Source organism: Glandiceps talaboti, chromosome 14, assembly GCF_964340395.1.
Source record: "Glandiceps talaboti chromosome 14, keGlaTala1.1, whole genome shotgun sequence".
Lineage (NCBI taxonomy): Eukaryota > Metazoa > Hemichordata > Enteropneusta > Spengelidae > Glandiceps > Glandiceps talaboti.
The window spans coordinates 2,601,528-2,625,390 of NC_135562.1; the positions used below are offsets into that span (position 1 = coordinate 2,601,528).

The following is a 23,863-nucleotide window of genomic DNA, read 5'->3' on the forward strand; positions in this document are numbered from 1 at the left end:
ATATATTGTCAGATGTGCTATTGTGTTTGTGTCAAAACGTATATATGAGTGTTAGTTACTGTTGAATGGAAACCAACCAGGCATATCACTACCTTTGTGTTTATTGAAATGGCTCATAAAGACTAAATTTGTTTTAATATTACTCTTCTAGATGTATGTATGTATGTATGTATGTGTGTATGTATGTATGTATGTATGTATGTATGTATGTATGTATGTATGTATGTATGTATGTATGTATGTATGTATGTATGCATGTATGTATGTATGTATGTATGTATGTATGTATGTATGTATGTATGTATACATGTATGTATGTATGTATGTATGCATGTATGTATGTATGTATGTATGTATGTATGTATGTATGTATGTATGTATGTATGTATGTATGAATGTATGTATGTATATATGTATGTGTATGTATGTATGTGTGTATGTGTATGTATGTGTGTGTATGTATGTATGTGTGTATGTGTGTGCGTGTGTGTGTGTGTATGCGTGTGTATTTCTACGTATATGTATATGTCGTACGTCACCAATCTCGCATTCTGATTGGTCGAGAGCCCTGCAGATATGGAGCGGAGGCGTATTTTTCACCAACAACCTTATTTTCGCTGTTGTGTATCACGTGATCACTGCAAATCCACTCGTAGGCAAACCTAACAGCCACATTTAAATCCAGCTATAACCAGTATTTCCAATGCCAAATTTACTGTCAACAGCTGCAAAATGTCATCTTTGTATAAATGATAACAACTTTTGAACTGACCGTTTCGTGTCACAGTGTGGTTATTTTAAGAACTAAATAGTCGTGGCGCAATCATTGACCATTGTATGGTTTCATTTACACGTCAATTAACTCAAACCTCTATGTATTATGGGATTGACAGGCAGGCAAAGACATAACATAAAGCAATCACATACCAGTATTTGGTTTATTATCTTGAGTTACAATGCATGGCATAGTTAAACAAGATTGGCAATATTTGGTATATTTTGGTTGAATGTTTATTAATTGACATTCATTGATTAACATTATAAGTAAATATACAAAGAGAGGTATTATACATACGTACACAGAGAGAGGGGAGGGAGGGACATAATACATACATACATACATACATACATACATACATACATACATACATACATACATACATACATACATACATACATACATACATACATACACGGACGGACGGACGGACGGACGGACGGACAGACAGACAGACAGACAGACAGACAGACAGACAGACAGACAGACAGACAGACAGGCAGGCAGGCAGGCAGGCAGGGAGGAAGGAAGGGAGGAAGGGAGGGAGGGAGACAGAAAGACGAGACAAAGCATGCACAATGGCTGCTAGATTCAAAGACAAAAAATCATATTAAGTGATAGTTTACAGTGATTGACGGACAGACAGACAGACAGACAGACAGACAGACAGACAGACAGACAGACAGACAGACAGGCAGGCAGGGAGGAAGGAAGGGAGGAAGGGAGGGAGGGAGACAGAAAGACGAGACAAAGCATGCACAATGGCTGCTAGATTCAAAGACAAAAAATCATATTAAGTGATAGTTTACAGTGATTGTACGTACCAACAATCTCCCCAAAGACAATGTTTCCCTCGTTGTACATATAACAAAATAAAACTAATGTAATATACATGTTTATTCTTTGTAAAAGTTGTCTTTAAAAACTTTATTTCATCACTTGTTCTTATCTAAATGATCAACTGTGTGTTACTAACTATGGTATAGATTACACCTTATACGTATTAGCTCATCCTACTTTTCATGATCACTATAAAATGAGTATATTATTAAATTGAGATAAAACTTTACAAGATGGCGTCCCTTCAGCTCTATCTAGTAGAGCTTATGTCATGTCCTTGGCTATGATGTAAGTATTGGACAGTCTGTGTAGATGTCGATGTTACTGTAGTTTACATGTAATATTACACAGTGGTGAAAATAAGGAAATAAAAGGCAAAAAGCTGCTGTATATATAGTGGTTTGACATAAAATGAGTTACATGGCCATGGGTTCTTTCTTTGACCATACAATCAGTATGTATGTAGTATTTAAATCCAACTTTGTGACATTACATGTCATAATCAAACAGCCAATCAAATATGCCGAGAGTTGACCTCTTGAACTTCCGCTTACGTTTCCTTGATGGTCTCCTGGTTAATTTGTTCAGACCGCCGATCCGTGACATTTCATCCACTTTGCCCCAGACACCAAGGACAAATGATTCGATACCACATTCGTTCTCACCTCGTGCAATCTTGAAGTAGCCATTTTCACCCCAAGATGTACCCCATGAGTTTGCACAGAGCTGAAATATAGGAAATAAAGATACAGGCAGTCTTAGTTAACACCTTAAAATGGATGGGTTGGTTAAAAATATTTCATTTAAAACGGTTTGAAAAAGGTAAGAATATCATCTCTATCTGTATATGTATACTTTTAATTTACAATGATACTTTTAACAGTCCCAATGACTTAGAAATGAAAATAAATACCAAACTTGAATTTGAACAATGCATTTGTTTTGTTAAAGGCCCCGAATTTCAGCAATAGACAGTCGCTCAGATTAGGAAGGGCTTGTAGGAATGCCTCCTTACAAACAGTGAGGTTATGATGTTTGTTAATATTGCCGTAGAGGGCGCAAGATTGAAAAAAAAATACATAGTCATGAGAAACTGTCCTACATAATAAAAAAGAAAGAAAATGGTTTTAGTGATATCTTATATTATAAAATTCCTTTCCATATAGAGTGGTAAGGTTGCAATAGCTCTAAAGTTGATCGTAAAAGCTAGCATGATAAGTTGTCTGAAGTGACGCACATATGATGTGTAAAATCGCTAAACAGACAAAAACATTGTTCATGAGGCCTAACAAAAATTGTGGTTCCGATTGCGGTCTATTTTAGAATTTTTTTTTAAATTCATGTGAGTGTCTAGTTCAGGTAGTTATGTTTTCTGTGATTTCCATATGGTATCTGTGTTATTGGTTTCTTCCCATCAGATGTACAGTCTTTACAGATTGGAAGAACTCTCGCGAGACTTCACAATTTTCGCGATTTTATCATTTTTTTCTCTAATACGTAAAATTGTTTAGGGTCGGCAAGTTTTTTGAGGACTAAGTAATATTGAATTATTAGATTAATATATGTAAACATATGGTTGTTGAGTCAACGATTATTGAATTTCAATAAATATATCAACATTGAATTGGAATGAATGCCATTAAGTTTTGAATATGTCCATGTTTAGAATTACCTTACATCGTGAAACTAGTTCCAGTTGTGTTTATATGGACTAGATACGCAAGAATGTAATACACAAGTACGTAATACGCAACGTCGGAGTACACATCTACGTGCAATCACACATACATACTACTAGCTACATAACATATGTAATAACTAGAAACGACAAAGTAGGAATGGTTTCAACACTTACCCAGTATTTGAGTTCTTTACCGAAATAGCTGTATTCTGAACCCCAACCAATGATTTTAACAGAATGGTGACCAACAGCTCGTTTATGACTATCAGCTAATCGCGTATATTGGTAAACACCTCTTTTGTACATAAAGAAGTCTTCTTTTACTTGAAATGTTGCTGAAAGAAAGAAAGGAGACAACGAAATGATCAGAAATGAACAACACGTGAACGCAAGCTACTAGACGGCAAATCTAGTGGGATGTTGGAAAACAGTTGGCAAACATCGTGTAATCAGACGATCGAGAACTTTCTTGATGACGTATGATTTGACACTTTATAATTATATTTTCGACTACTTCCGCACCGCTGGGCGCGTTTCCAAGAAGTTCCGAACAAACGAATCAAGATTTTTGAGAGAAAATCAAAATCGAAAACCTGGCTTTGTCAGTGAACCCTAGACTCATTCCTCGATCTTCACATTAGTTCACTTTCTCTACAGGAGTTATATGTTATTTGAATTTAGTAACAACCAGCTGAGGGTCGCCTCAGAATGTAAGATACAATCCCCATGCGCTCCACCGGGTTGGGGAGTTTGTAATTGTATGAGCGCCACCAACGACAACACTTCCGAATAATTATAGAGATGACTGAGAAGGGCGTTCTTCTGGTTGGCTCTGCCAAACAAATTTTTCCATTTATACTTGTACATAAATGCCAAAGTCAGGTGTGAGAGTATTAAATAGATTTCGGAAATAATATTAGTAATTATGAAAGGAGATCTAGAATTGCTAATATATGGTGTATATATCACAATTCTAAGAGTAGTGTACAGTATGTACCTTGCACTGGTCCATTCTCCATAATTTCATGTTGAATATCTTTCTCCTGTTTCAAAAATCAACAAAATAATAAATGAATTAAAGGGGCCCAAGCTAGGTTTATACATATTTTGGCATAGTTTTTGCTGCATATCTCAAAGGTACTCACAGTATTGTACTTACTGAAGCATACTTAACGACCACTTGTAATTGACTGAACTCGAACCTGGCATTGATAATTATGATATATAACTCATAACTATCCGATGACGTAAAAAAAACTTATAAACTCTGATCAGCTTGTGTCCCTTTGAAAAGACGTTTCTTACTGAATCCAAGTCCTAAATTAAAATTCGCCGACAGCAATTACATTTGTACATATCACGATCCAATAGACATTTCAAGTCATTTGTATTGAAACCCCCTTGAATTGGATAAAATTATGTTACGTTTCAAATTCGAAATAATCATACAAACACAAGTAAAAAAGTAAAAAGTAAAAAAAGTAAAATGAAATATCATAAATGTAAATATAAAGGTGGTACCAGAGGTAAACAATTTATAATTTTGTCATCATTGAGTGCAATTGTCGTAATGGAAGCATTTGTTAGTTGATAAAGTGCGTTAGAAAGGAATCTAATGAGATTTGTGCCATTGACCAACCTTTGCAGATATCCGGTAAGGTGGTGTACAGCGGTACAGGTCGTTGTCAACCCATCGACCACCAGGACAAGAACCCACATTTTTGGATGGCATCGCACACGATCCTTTCTTGTCTTGGTGCCCGTTGTCGTATGGATAACAGTCGTGAGAAACAACTCTGAAAAAAATAAATATGAAACATAAACGGTTGTTTATAGAGGTTATTTGTTTAGGTCATTTTCGAGTTTGATAATGACATTTTAATATCATGTATTCTTTGTCTGACAATATTTGGGCACTGGTAGACGTCGAGGGCTGCTATGCAGTAATCACAATCCCAAATTAAAGATGCTGAAGGCGGTGGGAAATAGAATGTAGTTATAACATAACTGTACGAGCAGTTGGCGACTACTAGTGCCGCGAATATGGCCAAACAATAAGTGTAAACAGTTGTATAAGTAACATATCATATTCTCAGACACATATTCGTTCCATAGTCAAAGCAAATAACTGATAGGACTCCCATGCTACATGATTCATGAATATTACGCTAGGGAGAAGAGTAGACTACTGCATACACTATGCAAAGTGACGTCACTATTAGTTCATACCACGTGATACACTCCTAATTTGTAAGTATAGGGTTGTACGAAAACGACGTGTTGTAATAATAAATGGGATATATCGATAGGGCACATCATCAACTCGGGTTGAAATGTACGGTTTTTAATATATATTGATCTTGGGGATATGTTCAAAAGTATTTTCTTGATATTTCATTCTATGACAAGTTTTAATATTACGAAGAATTGTCGACATCCAAACTCAAATCTACATATGTATGAACCCCGAGTCTATGTAACTCCCACCTATATTTGTATGTACTCTCTCTGTAATGTGTCTGCGAAATGTTCAATTCAATTCCAAACAATGCCATGAAGCTATGCATCACGGAAGGACTAATTCTATACAGTCGCGTTATTGTAATTTTGTGTAACCCACGTTTCCTCTTAGTGACGTAATTATCTTTAATTAAGTTATCTGTAAATGGGCTTAATTATGTGTGTTGTTCTTGCATTAATAAATTGATAATTATATCAAAACAAATAATGCCGATGATACCTGTACATGTAGATAAAACCAAGACCAACCCTACATGGGTATTTACTCACCCTCGTTTTCGCATGTACCACCAAGCTCTGTCAAGGTACCCGCCTTGGCAACCACGTTGACGTCTCGTATTACACGAGAGTAGATGTTGTGGCGACAGCATCATTGTCATTGACCCCTTTGATTGGATAGAAAGCCTGTCTGACGCAACACCTACAGACATCAAAGATATATATCCAAATTTAGTCATATCTACTTTCTGTGGTCTGGATATTTCATGTAAGGAAATTATTAATAAAATTATTTTAATATAATCGAATTAATATAATTCATAACAATTGCATTTCGATGAATTGTTATATCATTTAATAATTGGCATGATGAAATATTTAAGTTTATCTTTAACGTGAACTTGAACTACTTCTCAGTTGATATTGTAAATTGAATATAGCAAACCACATCTAGTATGAAATATTATGATTCAAATTTTGTTTGTATTGTTAGTTACGGTATGGTATTAAGAGTAAAATCGATGCAGTCGATAGTCGTACATGTCCTCAAAATTCACTTTTCAAAGAAATCTTGTGTTTTCGTCTGTTTCTATTGAGTAGTTGTCGACTCGACATGTCCATTTTAAAAAAGGAATTACCTGTTGTTGAAAATGCCCATGAACATCCACAGTCTCCCTGGTCCATTATTCCATGCACTAAGCCAGGCCACTTTTCCCGAGCATCAAAGCTTTCAGGAATTAGGCTCTCGTCGTAATCCATGTCAATATCGGTCATCCGGGCAACTACTCCATCGGCCTGTAAGGTTCCCAATCTGTATTTGACACCCTCCTTCAACGTCATACCCCAAAATGATGTGTAGTTACTAGCTTCCCATCTATATAGGTGAAATCAACACTTGTATCATCATAACGATAGAGCCCATGACCCCGAATACATTAAGGATGTGCATTTGTATTGGCTTCTAAAACAAGCTATACGATATTGAAGAGATGATATTTTCGGATTAAATATCTGTTTGTACGTGTTCCTATAGGAATGCCCAGATGTAGATCGTACAGAGATCATGGAAGTGGTGAATAAAGTTACAAACACAGACTTTGACAATTCTTGTTTCACATCGATTTTTGAAGTAGACAGCCACTATAAAATTATTTTATGAATTAAAAAATTGAAAATAAATACCCACTCCTACTTTAATGGAAATGTCTTTATTTCCTAGAATGGCATATTTACAGCACCGCTCCCCCCATTAATTATTTTCAACATGGGATGGGACTGAAACTTTATTAAGCAACGCCAATTCAATTAGTGATCAAGCAGATAGTAAATCTCCTCAATGTCAGCTTTACAATTGGCTGGCTAGAATGTACATTTTGTACCTGTGTAAATCAAGTCAAGATTTATCTCAAATCTGTGCTCAAAGTAATAATGTACAATGTGTGCAGGTTGATAAACGTTGCCGTAGAGGGCATACATGTGCCTACCCGAAGTCTGCGTCATTGACGTCATCGAGTAGATCTCTTTGAATTAAACACACAATGTTTTCACAGCTAAATGCAAAGCTGTCAACTCCATTTTTTTGACAAATACTGGAATGAAATAAAGTATTATTATTATAAGAATATTGTTTGTATTAATCCAATCTGATTAGATTAGTTGTCTTTATTCACCTCTATTTCAATCGTTTTGTGTCGTTTCTTTTGAGAGGGTGATCTCCGTCTTCCCACCTTGGCCTTGAGATGCCTTCTTTCTTGTGGGAAGGCAGCGATCACCGAGAACAAACGAAACGACACAAAACGATGGAAATAGAGGTGAATAAAGACATCTAGCCGCTTTAAACACATCAGAGTTTATTCTGATTGGTATCTAGATTAGATCGAGTTCGACTGAGAAAGTGATAAACGTTATGATTATACTTAAAGCCTGTAAAGAACTGATTGTAGTCACTAAATATTGTGATTATGGAGAAAGAGTACTTTAATTGACATTGTCGTTATGGGGGAAGAGGGGAGGGGTGATTGTGGTTGTATTAGATGTTGTGGTTATGGGGGGAAGAGTTACTGTAGTTGTGGTAGGCATTGGTGTTATGGGGAGGACCGGATATTGTGGCTGTATTAGACATTGTTGTTGTGGGGAAGGGGCGGAGACTGTGGCTGTATTAGACACTGTGGTTATGGGGGGGGGGGGTCCCGGAGATTGTGGCTGTATTAGACACTGTGGTTATGGGGGGGGGGGAAACCCGGAGATTGTGGCTGTATTAGATATTGTGGTTATGGGGAAGGGGCGGAGATTGTAGCTGTATTAGACACTGGTTATGGGGAAGGGCGGAATTTGTGGTTGTATTAGCTTATATTGTAGCTCTGGAAATAATGGTGACGATGGTGACGACAACGACGACGACGACGACGGTGGTGGTGGTAGTTGTGGTGGTGGTGGTGGTGGTGGTGGTGGTGGTTATGGTAGTGGAGGTGGCGGTGGTGGTGGTAGGGGTTGTGGTGGTAGTGGTGGTGGTGGTAGTGGTAGTGGTTATGGTGGTGGTGGTGGTGGTGGTTGTGGTTGTGGTGGTGGTGGTTGTGGTGGTGGTGGTGACCATGACCACCATGTGATAAATGGTCGGGAAACATTGATATCACAATTGATTGAAAAGCTTACCATTTATTACAGTTGTCATTGATAGAAGTACCAACTGGGTATTCCTTATTATTATGATAGCAGACACCTGAAAAAAGAGAGAAAAATCTCATACACATAGACAATGAATGCAATGGAATACTGGGAGTATAATGATTATAATCATGGTGGCAAGCAATGTGTATTATTCATGAAGATATAACAGCTTCAAATAAGGGAAAGTTAAAAGTTGTTTCTTGCTATAACATCCATTGAATAGCCAACTAACGTATTTCAGTTGTCATGGTGGATTTTTGTAAAAACACTCATTATTTATCATGCGTGTACGTACACTGTACATCAGAGTGGTTTCAAAGATACTCAAGTTGGCCCTTGATATGTCTCTTTAAATCTGACATATATATAATGTAAATCATGCTATTTTGTCCAGTGTGTTTACAGAAGTGAATACATAAATTTATGCTAATTTATGCTAAACATGGAAGAGATCATCAAAAGTAAAATTGCATCACATCAAGAGTTACATCAAAACCTTGGGGCACAATTATGCATTGCTCCCAATAGGAGAAGTTACAAACTTTAAAATCATAAATTACATTAAATTTCCTTGAATACTAACAATCGATAAAAAAAAAAGAATCACTCAACTCCATACCCTGGGTTTTAAGTGGGTTCTCTATTCCATGACAGGTAGGGAAGAAATCAGGACAACAGTCGGTAATAGTATGGTTACAAAATATATCACAGTAGCACATTATCCCCTTGTACGGCACGGTACACGAATCATCCCTTCCTTTGCAACAGTTGGTTGGTGATCGCTCACTGCACCATTGTGCTGTTGTTACGTGGATGTTAATTAATGAGACGATTAATGACAAACCGAGGACAAAAGTTGCCTTCATCGTCGCTTTATGGGACTGTCACGTTAATGTCACCTGTACAAAGAACATTGTGAGTAAAAGTATTACAAATAGTTTGTGATTAGTGGACAGTGTTAAAAAGATGCCAGGAGGAAGCAGGAGTCAAAGGGGTGTCTGACCAGGCTTCGCGTACTCTGTAAGTTTAACATCTGTTCAGTCAGTCATGATCAATCAATCAATCAATCAATCAATCAATCAATCAGGGACCTCAAACTACTCGCTCAGCAAAGCCAGTTAACCGGCCCCTTGCCGGTCAATGAACTATAACCCTGTCCCCACCTAAATTCTGAACCTGTTTCGATTCGAATCGAATTCAGTTCTCCTGTCCCCATATGCCCTTTAAACTGGTTGTAAATCGATTTACTAGTTGAACCGGTTCGAAACTACATCAGGGGGTGGTTTTGATTCGGTTCAAAGTAAATCGGTTCGGAACAGGTTTAACTTGTCGTAGTTAGGACAGGAAAAACCAACTTAGAACCGATTTAACTTGAATCGGTTCAATGTCTATTACCCACAGCTGTGCACTTGAATCTTGACCACCAGGTTAAATCTTGCAAAGTTACATGCTTTGTACGCCGACACCTTCACTTTGGAACACAACTGGAGTACGTAAAGTATTATCCAGCATGAGATGGCATCGCCTGAGCATGGAATGTTCAGCAATAAATGAGTGATAAAAACAACCACTTGATTGCTATAAAAACCTTATTTTATTATAATACAACTAAAATGACATCACCTGAAACAGTGTGCCGTCTAGTTCGACAAACATATTACTATCATTGTTACATTTTGGCTTATTACTCTAAGAGAAATTTGACTACAACTGTTACGTTTTCTAAACTTCTTTTCTTACACCTTGAATTATTTGGCCCCACTTTTGTTCACACTAATGAAAGGAAAAGTGGCAATTTTAGTACTGTAAAGTATTTAGGCAGTGTATACTAGAGTATCACTGAGTAAGACGACATTCTATTTCATGTAACCTGTTTTTCAGTGTATATTTGCAAACTTGAAAAACAATTAAAACGAAACCTGAAACAAAACGTCGTCTGGCGGAACAACAATCTTCCTAACATTGCTACATTTTATCATCTGGCGCACACAAATCTTCCTAACATTGCTACATTTTATCATCTGGCGCACACAAATCTTACTAACATTGCTACATTGTATCACCTGGCTCAACAAAAATGCTAATAACGATGCTACATTGTATTGCCGTCTTGCTCAACAAATATATCTTGATTTTTGTTGAGCCAGACCGTAGACGATAAAATGTAACACTGTTGGTTAGATTTTTGTTGAGCCAGACGATAACATGTAGCAGCTGCAGTATTAGTAAGATTTTTGTTGAGTAGGCCGATGTTTATTTTAATGTTTCGTAATTGTTTTTGTATTTGAAGTATAAACATGACATATGGCACATTCATGTGTGCAGTCCTATAAAAATAATAGATACAAACGAAGCATATACGGTGTGATTAAATATATCCAACCGGCCCATGCAAGTATTATCCGAAGAGTTTGACACTCGTTTTTATAAATTGTTAACACTAGTTACGAAGTTTTCCTCTGAAGTCCCGTGTGTATTGTGAACTAACAGAAACACCCCTAGGCAGATAGAGTGGAAAGCTTTTGGAGTGAATGCATGGTTGCAAATGTAATGTGTGTATGTGTATTGACACACTAATTCCTTTAGCGAAATAACACGTCCAACTATTGACGAATTCCACTGACATATCTCGCATTGTCTTGCCATTTATTCTTTTAAAAACAACATGTCGTCAAACATATTTGCAAGAGGATTATAGCCAGGCTCTGTTTTTCCATGGTGAAATCTGAAGGAATCTTTCGTTTGACCGTTATGAACAATAAATGTAATGGTTCTGTTTATCTTGACACCAACATTACGCGCGGCAAAATTTGACAAAGATTTCCAATAAAATCGTGTAATATTATAATAGTACGTGGGGTTATACCAATATTTGCCAGTAAACCCTCCATTAATTATTAATCTTCATGTAAGTTTTCAATCAAAATGACATAGAAGGCGAAGTTAATAAAGTGTCATGCTGTTTTGTAAGTGTCTTGCTCAGGTGTGTTAAACAAAACGAACGCAATATGCACCTCGGAAGTGAACGGTTTAAAACTTACTGTTAGTGTGGTCAAGAAAACTCTCAAAAAAATTTCAGCTCAAATAAGTAGCCACTTCAGAATCCAATATGGCCGCCAAATATTTTGATAACGCTATCTTAGGGAAAATTAAAAAGATCATCTTGTCGATTTCCTTGAAATAAGATATGGTGACCCCCTAAAGATATTTTATTCCTGAAAAATAACACACGAACAAGCTTTCATATGGCAAAGTTTGGAAATATATTAACAATTTTGATTTTCAGGGAAATTGGTCCGCGAGTTACCTCCAACGATTAAAAGTATACGCAAATACATCATGCACGTCTTCCGATAACATAGAATTTGTTTCGTTGACACTAGATACGCGCCTAAAATGAAAACTAAATTACATCATAGTGTCGTTTATATTGTGTGTTTGTCTAAAAACCAGCTTTGAGTTACACCAACAACACGTGGTGTATCAAAAAGTACAATAGATTTAGAACGTAAATCTACGAATAACACTCTGTGTATATGACTCTAAAAGGGATATTGATGAGAGGAAGTAGGCAAAAGACAACCACAATATATAGTACGTTCTAATCAATTGTTAGTATAAAAATGCCCAATTCTTGTTTGGTATTACAAAAAAACAGACAATTTATAAATAAAACCACTAACCTACCAGAAATGCCTAATTCTTGTTTGGTATTACAAAAAAAACAACTCAATTTAGAAATAAAACCACTAACCTATCAGTCTGAGAGTGTATTTCTGATCATCTGTGAAGTGACTCTGAATGTACACTTAACGTCTTGTTGTCAAAAGAACTCTAATGCTTTCTGTTACCCTGGGTATATTGTTTTCTCAGTGTCGTAACAACTAAGAATTCTCCATGCCAATTGTGTTGACTGATTTGTAGTAAATTAGTTCAGTTGTCTATAACAATACACTGACACAATGACAACACTTCTTAGCGATGAATTCCAATGTAAACTTCAGTAATCGCCTCCAGAAATGGTCACTGGTCAAATAACTTGCTAGTAGGATGTTTGCCATTGTAATTTTAATCACGTGGTTTCATTGTATTGGTTTATTTGAAGTTACTTCTGAGTATCAATCTAATGAAAAGATCACAAACAAACAAACAAACCCATTCATGTACGCAGATACACATACATACATACATACATACATACATACATACATACATACATACATACATACATACACAAATACATACACACACACATACATACATACATACATACATACATACATACATACATACATACATACATACATACATACATACATACATACATACATACATACATACTGTACATACATACATACATACATACATACATACATACATACATACATACACAAATACATACACACACATACATACATACATACATACATACATACATACATACATACATACATACATACATACAGTTCATACTTTTAGTAGTAGTAGTTTAGTAAGACATCCCCAACTCCTTCTCTCAGTATGCAATAGTCTTCCTAGGTGACTATGTCGGTAGTTATGAAACTATTATAATACAAGGACAGTTCGTATTCTTGTAAATGGTGTATTTGTATGTTGTATTCTCTGTTAACAATTAAAAACAATTCTCTAATTTATTCTTCTTGAGTGAAGGTCTATTTTAACAGGAATATGGAAAACAAATTCCAGAGAGAACGCAAAATTCGAAATTTAAAATTCGTTTACCATTGAAAAAAATATCCGAAACATCAATGTGAATGTATTCCATTTTGTACAATGCCCTCTAGCTCGGCCCATTTTGTGTATTCTGTGCGTGATTCCAGTCTGTATTGAGTGATTCCGGTGAGCAAGTTACTATGGTTACTTTATCACACTTCTAGGCAATAGGTGAGGTGACTTTATACAGCTTACAACGATAACAATGAACAAACATGATAGCCCTATAGTCAAATCCAACCATGCATTAATGAGTAGTGATTAGCTACACAATTTAATTGAGGTGCTAGTAAGATTTGTGTTGACTATACTCTTTCATCTCATTGCAGTATTTGACATACATATGTCAAGTTGATATTCTGTTGCGTATGGAGATATTCGTCCCAGGCTGTGGTAACCATTTTTCGATTTTCGCTAAATAGATCATTAGAAATGTATTAGCGGAGTTATGTTGACAAAAAAAATCAGTTCTACATCACATTTGTGGGAATCGTTGCTGTCAGTGAGAGCGCAACTCATAGGAAGCGATTTGACAGTTTCTATTCGCGTTGTAGTTATACCATATGCCATACCTATCTATAATTATAATACTAAGATGGAGTTGTGTCAGGGGGTATATTCCAATTCGGCCGAATGGATTAGAAAAATATTAGCGGTTACGTTCACAAAACAGTTCTACATGAAATTTGTGGGATTCGTTGCTATTGAATATGTCTTTCGAGCACTGCTTATATATGAAGTGATTTGACTTAGTTTGTATTCGAGTTGTGGTTATGCCATATATATGCCAGTTTTCACCAAACAAAACTTGTATATCCCGTGCGAAGTACCTAAATATGTAAGTATGTCTGGCATTGTCTTACGCCCTCTTGCGACACTCCTTCCATCAATCTTGATCAGCTTACACTACGTATTGTTGGTTACTTGAGGTACAGCAGATCGTATTAAATCGTTTTATAAGCTGGAAAATAATACTGCATGTAACTATAACTTTAGCTATTCGGGTAAGTTGCCACTTTCTATGAATATTCATAAAATTATTGAATAATACACATGGATTATTGAAAAATGTGAGCTTACATTATGGATAGTGGTAAAATAGCTTTTGATCCATCACTCTTAACCTTACACTGTACGTCTTTCTTGTATGGTTTGTTTTACTCAAACAATGATTTTTTGTTATAAATGGCACTCAAATAAGGTTTGATTTTTATTCTTACCAGCTAAATACTCATCCAATGGTTTGTGCAGCAAGTTGTTTTTATCCATCAGATGTTATTGAACGAAAACCGTTGTTGTTACCATGGTAATTATCCAACAAATTACTACTCGGTATATGTATGTGTACTGAATGTGTATGTATGTGTGTGAGGGGGTGTATGTGTGTGTGTGTGTGTGTGTGGGTGGGTGTGTGGGTGGGTGTATGTGTGTGTGTGTGTGTCTAAGTCGACACAAAATTACATATATAGAAACTATATCCGACAGGTATAACTACACATAGAACTATTTGATGATATTGTTCGTATGTGAATATGTAAATATGTGTGCTTCGAGTATAAGGTATTCAATACTATTGTTTTATTCCGACAATTTTATAATAATAATGAATAGTTACCATGGAAACTAATGTCTCAAGTTTCAACTTGGACTTGTTCGCATCGTCGTAAATCACCGCGTCAAGACTTGAGTGTCGTGGAAGAAATAACAGCTCAGGTTTGAGAGAATGTCGGACTCGTTCGGGACCTCGGGTCTACTGTTCTGTTTTTTGGTATTTATGACATTGACGCATGCGTATTTATTATATAAATGAGTATACAAGCTTAATATGGAGAGTCACTCTCCTTTGAACACAATGTGCCGTCTCCATGGTAAATATATATGACTCAAACCTACAAGCATTCTTGTAAGCTTGTAGGACTGGCTCGTAAGCTGTAGTTAAATCAACACAATAGCAGGATGAATGGGGTTACCAGACATTTGAAGAATAGCTGATCTTTTAATGTTCTAGAGAACTCTAAAGGAAGATTATATTGGAATCTTGGTATTGATAATTTACATTGAATGGTTTCAAGTACTGCACTATTTTTTTTATCAATGTGGGTTATCAACTTGGAAAGTTGAGAGGATACCAAATTCGTACTTTAGTCGATCGCTGACTGAAGGGAAAGCCGAATTGAAAAGAAAGGTGCGCTTGTCCTTCAACACGTCAGAATTAAGCGATTTAAATAATCGAACTCCACGTGGGTTAAGGACCGTGTCTCAGTCATCTGGTGCTTTGAGGTCAAAGGTGAGTTCCTGCCCTCACCTTAGGTCACCAATAATCATAAATCTATACGGTCAACAATTGTGTCTGCGACATGCTTACGACTTTTTACAATGGATGCCGTAAACACAACACTTAGGGTTTGTACTCTACTAAAATGTGACGACGAAATACATGAAATTTCTTTTTGAGTGTATTATGTGTATTCAGCCTACTTTGCTTTTCAAGGACAGTTACGGACGACGTACTGTCTCTTGTGTTCGCACGTTCTCCCCCGCAGCGATACGAATGCAACAACGGTCTGGTTCGACTCGACTTGTCGTCATTGTTAAGGCGTAGACATCGATAGAATTCTAAAAATGTAGACAATATTATCTGAAGTATATTTTATGATAAGCTTGACGTAGTGTACGTGAGGTTGTCTCGATTTCAAATGACAAACAACTTGGACAAAATCGAAGTAGGATATGAGAATCTGTACATTCACGAAATAGATTTATTATACATTAAACTCGGTGCGATGGTTAGCTGCAGGGGGTTGTGATCATGAAATCTAAAAATCCAAAGAGTTTATGATTGAATAAAATGTGTTTATGTGCTATTTCTTTTTTCTTTTTCGTTACAGGTGACTGGATTAATGACCACTCTGTATATAGTGTAAATAAAGACACCCAACATCGTGCACTCATACACCTGGTTCCCTTCTATTATGTTACACTGTAAACATTTTCCCCTGAAACAGGGCATTGACCAAAATATCTACATTTGCCACATTTCTTCATCTGACTAGACTTGTCCAGTAACTATGGATGCTCGAACAAAATGTTGATTCAGAATGTATATAAAACCTCACCAAGCCCCTCCCCTCCCCCTCCCCCATCCAGTGCCAGTAAATATGAGGCATGACATCAAATTCAAAGTGTTGCTTATATTATAACATGTGATTTGTGAAACCATAGTGGGCAGTGGTCCAATTTACATGATTGTGCCTCACCTGAATCCCAAGCAAAAATCTGGCCACAAACTCGTTTGTTTCTAGGCAGAACATTATATAATTTACAGAAGACGTTTCCCCAGATGAACATAAACATCGTATGAATAAACCAAATTCAAAGTGCTTGTCGTAAAATAGAATGTGTAAGACCATATATAGTTTAGTAGTTAGATATCACAGATAGAGTTCATCACGCTACACACCAAGGATAAATATACTTCTGTTGGACATGCGCATTGGTCGATCACAGACCTGTCATTTGTCAATCACTGAAACCTTCTTTGACTTCTACGTCTTGTGTCTTAAGACATTAGATCCGGACACCTGCTAATATTTGTGACAATTTTAATTTAACAGACCATGTCACCCATTGATCGTTTCCGGACCACAACTGGCATACGGAACGCTGACAATTTCTTTATTTGTCGGAACTCGCACATCATGTATTAATTTCTTAGTCCGAGTTTAGACCAATATATATATATAGTTGTTTGCCATATTGACGACATAGAGACAAAACTTCGGGTCAGATATCCGACGACAGATTTCTGAACTGAGATTCTTGAGACAACTCAGACAAAATATCAGCCGAGGAGACAAAACGCAAGACAATTTTACACCTGATTGGGGAGAGGGAAGAGATTTGAATGAATTTTGTTAGAAGTGTTCGTCTGAATAATTTGTCCTAATACAATGATATGAAATAAAACCTTCTTTTCCATGAGAACGTATTCTGTACTTGTAACACGTGGGAAATGTTTTTTTTTCAATTGTACGTGTAAACAGAGAAGGTAGTAACATTGTAATATTTGAAATATTGCAATCCCCTAAAAAGCCTGACACACAAAACATGATCCACAATCTAAACATAGCCATGATCAAACGTCTGCTTTTCGGTCGTAAAAGTGAGAATTTTTTTTCTTTTTAATGTTATTAAGAAAACATGTAAATCGCCTTAAGTTTATAAAGACATAGAACGAACAATTTTTCTTCTTATTTTATAGTTTATATATATAAATAAAAAATATTTTACACATTTTTTGGGGAATAGCCAAAACCTTGGTATCGAGTCGGACATGGAAGTCTTCTGAAGATTTTTCAAATTGTCACGCTAGTTTACTGATGTATATGATTAAAGAACAATGAACTGTTAGATGTCAAATACGTAAAACCTTGTCGCAGTAGTGTAAATAATGAACAGAATTGAAGTCTCGGTACCACGGTATCTTGAATTACGAGTTGTTTTCAGATACCACAACCAGAGTATTACGACACAACACATAGTCTGGAGATATAGCATGAACTGTAGTCATAATATTCAGCAATAAATTACTTATAGGTACCTAGAACTTATAATAAAGTCATGCTCTTATTATCGGTCTCACTAACCCCCCAGCCCCAACTCGCCGCCCTCGGTTCTCCCAAGAAGAACAGAAAAGGACTGACGATATCAAAGTTGACATTGCTAAGAACGGCTGAGGTCGATGCATTTTATCTTGTTTGGTTTCCCTTAAAACTTACTGTACATAATATGTATGTCGCCATTTATTTGTCTTTTGTGAGACAGCCACATGTAGATCGTGAAACCTCGTTTCTATTCTTGAAATACAAAACCTAAGTACTGCCAGGGAGTGGCTCGTGGGTGAGGGGCTAATAACTTCTAGGAATAAAACAAACGATATCATAGCGCTAGTAAAAAGATACTATTGTGTTCTGAGTATTTGTTACCAAAACTACTCCAAGGAATGTGGTAGTCTAGCTAACTATTATTTGAACACTCTTCACCCGGTCTGAAAGTATATGCTGTAAATGAAATATGCAAATATCCACCAAGTGACAAGCTTCAACATGTATTACAACATAACTGTAAATTATAACATGATCGCAGACACGTATGCTGTAACCAAAGCTACTTCATTCAGTTAGTGTGTAGTTATCGTGATAATTAAGTCCATAAAAACCTTTCATCGAAACTGTTGACTGTTTATAAGAACTGTTCTGGAACAGAGCCAGTAAAACTCTATTTTTAACACAATTCCTGAGTAGTCCGCACACATAACAATCATTTTTAAAGTCGTTACTTCCAAAGAAGTTACTGTTGTCCACAGTTTTCTGAAATCAACGACAGAGAGCACTGGTACGGTGTCCTGATATGAACTTAGTTACATTATACAGAATTCGAACTAGAGCTATGTATCAGTCACATAGGAATAAAAGTAGATTGTATGATTGGAGCTGGGTTAATAATACTAATTTGTATCAAAAGGCCACGGTTGACGTGCACTGCCACTCAAGACAAACATTTCCATCAAGTCATCTTTCTACCAACCCCCTAGGGTGTATGCAATCTAACATATCCATTGAATTAAAAAACCTGTGGAGTAAGCAGTGACCTTACGATGAACTCTACAGAGCGATAAACAACAATGTAACGAATTTCAAGCGCGGATTACAGCCGCGCAGCCGGTACGCCTGGACTATTTTTAGTGGCCGCTTTTAATCCTACTGTTTTACGTAGAGACAATGAAATCGGTTTCCATGGTAACATAATGTTATTCCCCTTTATAATTACAAAATATCCGAATCCGATCATAACGGCGTTAAGTTGAAATCAAATTAATTTCATAGAGAAAACGAAATGTGAAGCATGTCGTTGGACACGGGTTACAAATTCAGTCGCTCTCTAAATAAATACTTGTTCCGATTGTGACGATCCTATCTCCAGGAAGTTATGGTTATACTTACAGAATGTTTGATGAAATGTCTTCCTTTTGATTACATTACGATAAAAAAGGGCAAAACTAGCTACATGTACAAACAAAATATTTCGCTCGTGTAAATTAAACGCTCAGCAATAGAGATATGCCGTCTGGTATAAGTAAAACAAACTCGGCGGTGTTTCAGTCATTGCTAAGATATTTACCGTACGCAGTCCGCAAAGATATTCGTTTCCAGCGACAGGTCGAACGCACCTATATATGCCATATTTTGTTTCGACAATCTCGAAATTATGTCAGGGGACGAAACAAAAATGTATTATTAAGATATTTGTGACGTCATTCTGAAACCTACCTGATTGATCTAGTCCGATGTGTACAAAAAAAAATCGTTTGAATTAAGTCAAATCCACTTCTCGACAGGAAATCGTCTCACTTGACGAGAAGGCTGCTAACGTAAATCAGAAGACAAAACATTTAAATCAATATGCCCCAGAGAGCAACACCACTCGGTGGTTTAGTCGGCTGCTGTTGACAGTGTGGTCAGGTTGCTCCGAGTGAAGTGATAGGCCTTACCGTGCTCTACTTTCCGAAGAGTGTTGGTGACGTCAGCTTTTGAGAATGTCTTCTTGTCAGGTTTCCAAAAGAAGCAACTAAGAAAATATTTTTTGTTTCTGTGTAGAGATCCGACATGTATAATTGTCACGGTGATGAATGGACTCGGATACTGACGCTTTTCATGTTAATCGTGTTTGTCCAAATGGTAATTATAATTACTCCATTACAGCTAAATTCCTCCTTGGGAAAAAGGAGGAATTGTGTAATTGTCTTCAGTCTTAAATATATCTTTGTTATTGAAGGAAACATACATTGTATATGTAGCTTGTAACTTTTTTTTGTCGTGGTTACTTTTACAGACTTTTTATGTCAACAACCTACTGCGCACGCCTTATTGAAACTCATTACTTTATTTAGGTAGCCGCTATCATTGAACTATTAAAACTACTTCATACGTTGAGAATACTATAGCAGTTTGTTGTTTTCTATGAGTTTAAGTGTGCATGAAATTTATGATTCAATTGACGAAAGGGTAAGCACGTTCCATTCGAGAAACATAACATAACGTTTACATGGCTCACAATCTCGACTACGTTTAACCTTAAAAACGATGTCAAAAAGATAAATCGGAATATACAAACTGGGATCTGAAAGTAAAGGTAAACATGGCGATGCCTACAGTCATAGTAAAAGATTACAATAGAATTCAAGATATGTAGAGTATACAGTTTACACATAGAACAATAAGTCTTTATATCATGTTATGTTTACTTTGCTAATAGTAAGATAATCAAATGCGCACATACGTACTCATTCATTCATTCATTCATTATTTCACTCATTCATTCATTCGTCCATTAATTAATTAATTCATTCATTCATTCATTCGTCCTTTCATTATTTCATTCATTCATTCATTCATTCATTCATTATTTCATGATGTTTGAACATACATACATACATACATACATACATACATACATACATACATACATACATACATACATACATACATACAGTTTTGACTTCACATGGTATCACGTTATTGGATGTTATCGAACTTGCATTTGATTATTGACCGGAGAATATTTCACATACATTATATCATGCATGGAACAGTATATATGAGATGTAAGAATCCTGGTGAGTGTGTTAGCAATTGAAAACATCCAATCTGTCGTCGGAAAGGCACTTGAAATAGAAATGTTAATTCGGTTAATAACATTGGTATGATTGGAAAACATGAGGTGGGCGTTTGAACTCAGGTAGAGGTGTGTCTTTATTGAATAGAACCCGCATCTTTGGGCTATTAAAGCTGGCCCTAGTTTGGCATATAAAGCCCGGAGTTGAATACTCAGTAAAAACATGACCGAGAAAACAACTCCGTATACAGTGAATGTCTCTGTCAATCTGTCAGAGATTAAAAGGCATAGTGGGGGATTACAAAAAGGGTTTAACTACTACTGGTGACAAACATCCCTCGGAGTTAAAGGAGAAAGTATGGCACTGATTCTATATAGCTATACCGTTTAAATTGACATATATGTTCCCTCATGATAGTGCCGGAATTAGAAGAATTTTGAACATTTCAACTATCCTTGACTGTGGGCTTAAAATACACTTTGATATTTTCTGTGTCCTCGACATGGTACTTCTTATACTTCACTTTACGTCATTGTATAATGACGCATTGAACTAACAAACTTATAAGTGTAGCACACTTACTCTAGACTTGAATAACACCAGTGCTCTGACATGACACGTTGTGGTTTGCCGCCTTAACATGCATTGTTCTGTCCCTCCCTCCTCCTCTGTCTGTCTGTCTGTCTGTCTGTCTGTCTGTTTGTCTGTCTGTCTGTCTGTATGTCTGTCTGTATGTCCGTCCCTCCCCCTCTGTCTGTCTGTCTGTCTGCCTCGGTCTCTCTCTCTCACTCTGTGTCTGTCTGTCTGTCTGTCTGTCTGTCTGTCTGTCTGTCTGTCTCTCTCTCTCTCTCTCTCTCTCTCTCTCTCTCTCTCTCTCTCTCTCTCTCTCTCTCTCTCTCTCTCTCTCTCTCTCTCTCTCTCTCTCTCTCTCTCTCTCTCTCTCTCTCTCTCTCAGCGTATAAATAGTAGTACCGAAATGATGTGATGTGTTTACAGGTCACAATGGATTTTGTGTGCAGTTCTTTTAAATTGGCCAACGTAGGAGTTTGAAAGAGTTAATGTCCTTAGCAGCACGAACATTTTGTGTGATAGGTTCTATACTCTGATTGTTCAGGCCCGAGGGTAAATGAAAGTATTGATGGCAGGTATGTTTTGTTGAACGGTGGTTCGTGGGAGGATTTCTTATGGTGCCGATAAATTATCCAATGACAAGTGTACTCAGATCTGTAATGCATCTTAAAGCGAGATTGTGAACTCTATATGACTCTTCAAAAAAAATCTTGGACATTCTTATCAGGGAGCAGACGGAAATGAAACATATACATGTAGTATATGTTTGATAATTTCATGTATGTTTTGACTTCAACGACTGTTTACTTGTAAAGTTGATGATTTAGTTGAAATCTTTGGCAAGAAACTACTTTTACTATTTGGCGACTTCGGTTTTAATCAAATCATTGGTGAGATCTTCATGCATATACTTGCATACACAGGAATTACGAAGGGTGTTTCCTGTTATTCCTGGCGAAGAGGGCGCTGGTCACATTGACTCGGCTCGTATGTGATGCAGCTCACGACATCACCAGTATAATATAAAGACAGACCCACACACACAAAAAAATTAGCCTTGCATTTGGGTGATAACATTGTTATCATTTGACTCTCTCCTGGTAATATTTTGTCAAAATTTGCACACAGGTATTAAAATGTGACTTAAGGCGTGCGCTAATTTGCAAGTACAACGTACAACCTTCGTTTTGCACATTCAGCACAAATAGGGAATAAGCTGGGAGCCTACTAGTGCTGGGCTTATCACCTGAACTTACCAGGCCAGCTGTCGCGTGATCTCATAGCGCAATGTAGCTATAATAACGTTGTCTCCTTATATTTTATTTAGCAGTTTATATTGCTGTAACGGTTGTAGTTATCTTACATTAACCTTGGCTCAGCTGAAATTGTGACATATTCAAATCCATGCCAGTTGTAGTTTCTTCCAAATTGAATGTGCAAAGATTTGTTATCATCTGCTATCGTTCAAATATATTTTTCTTCTCCGCCACCTGACACAACCCCAACGTTAATGACATGTTCGTGTTATTGATCAAGCCAGATTGCATTGAACAAAGACTTCAGGGTGTTGCGACCGACGATTCCCTTTGAATCTTTTCCTCCTCAGTTGCTCACTCCACTGCCACGTTAGCTTACTTACCCTTTCCTAGTTTCTTTGGCTGTGAACGTTTGGCATCGTCGTAAAGCATACCCACTTTTACGACACCGTCGACGACTCACCGCCAAGAGTGTACAGAAGAAAATATAACAGCTCTGGTTTGCGAGAATAATGTTTGGCAGCAAAGCGAGTACCTTGAATCCTGATGACTGTATTCTAAAAATGTAGTCCCGGGTTAATACACTACAACTCAACGGATGACGTTTATCTTGAAATATCAAGAGTGATATATCAATGAATATTTTAAAGTGGCCATATGGATGAGAATTTGGTATTTATTTTGGATTTTTATTTGATAAAACAGCTTCACTATGTTTTTCTACTTGAAAAAATAATGTGAAATAACATATACATTACTAAGTCTATGTACATAACTCAATAAACTGCAAAACATTAAACAATGTATAAAATGTTTATTATTGTACGTGCAATAACAAACTTTACACTTTTTCCATCTTTTTGCAATGTATTGAGTTATGAACATGGACTTGGTATATGCTCTTTCGCATGATTTTTTCAAGT

General features: G+C 36.6%; 1 protein-coding gene across 1 annotated transcript; it reads right to left on the bottom strand.

The window, feature by feature from the left end:
* Positions 1-1,330: 1,330 nt before the first annotated feature.
* On the bottom strand, positions 1,331-19,957 carry LOC144445603 (putative peptidase C1-like protein F26E4.3). Its single transcript, XM_078135211.1, has 10 exons — positions 19,769-19,957; positions 9,325-9,604; positions 8,691-8,757; positions 7,523-7,627; positions 6,677-6,912; positions 6,090-6,240; positions 4,939-5,095; positions 4,297-4,342; positions 3,474-3,634; positions 1,331-2,344 (listed from the first exon to the last, which is right to left on the bottom strand). Exons 2-10 carry the CDS (start codon positions 9,569-9,571, stop codon positions 2,108-2,110), a joined length of 1,407 nt encoding a protein of 468 aa, XP_077991337.1. The 5' UTR covers positions 9,572-9,604; positions 19,769-19,957; the 3' UTR covers positions 1,331-2,107.
* Between the last annotated feature and the right edge of the window lie 3,906 nt (positions 19,958-23,863).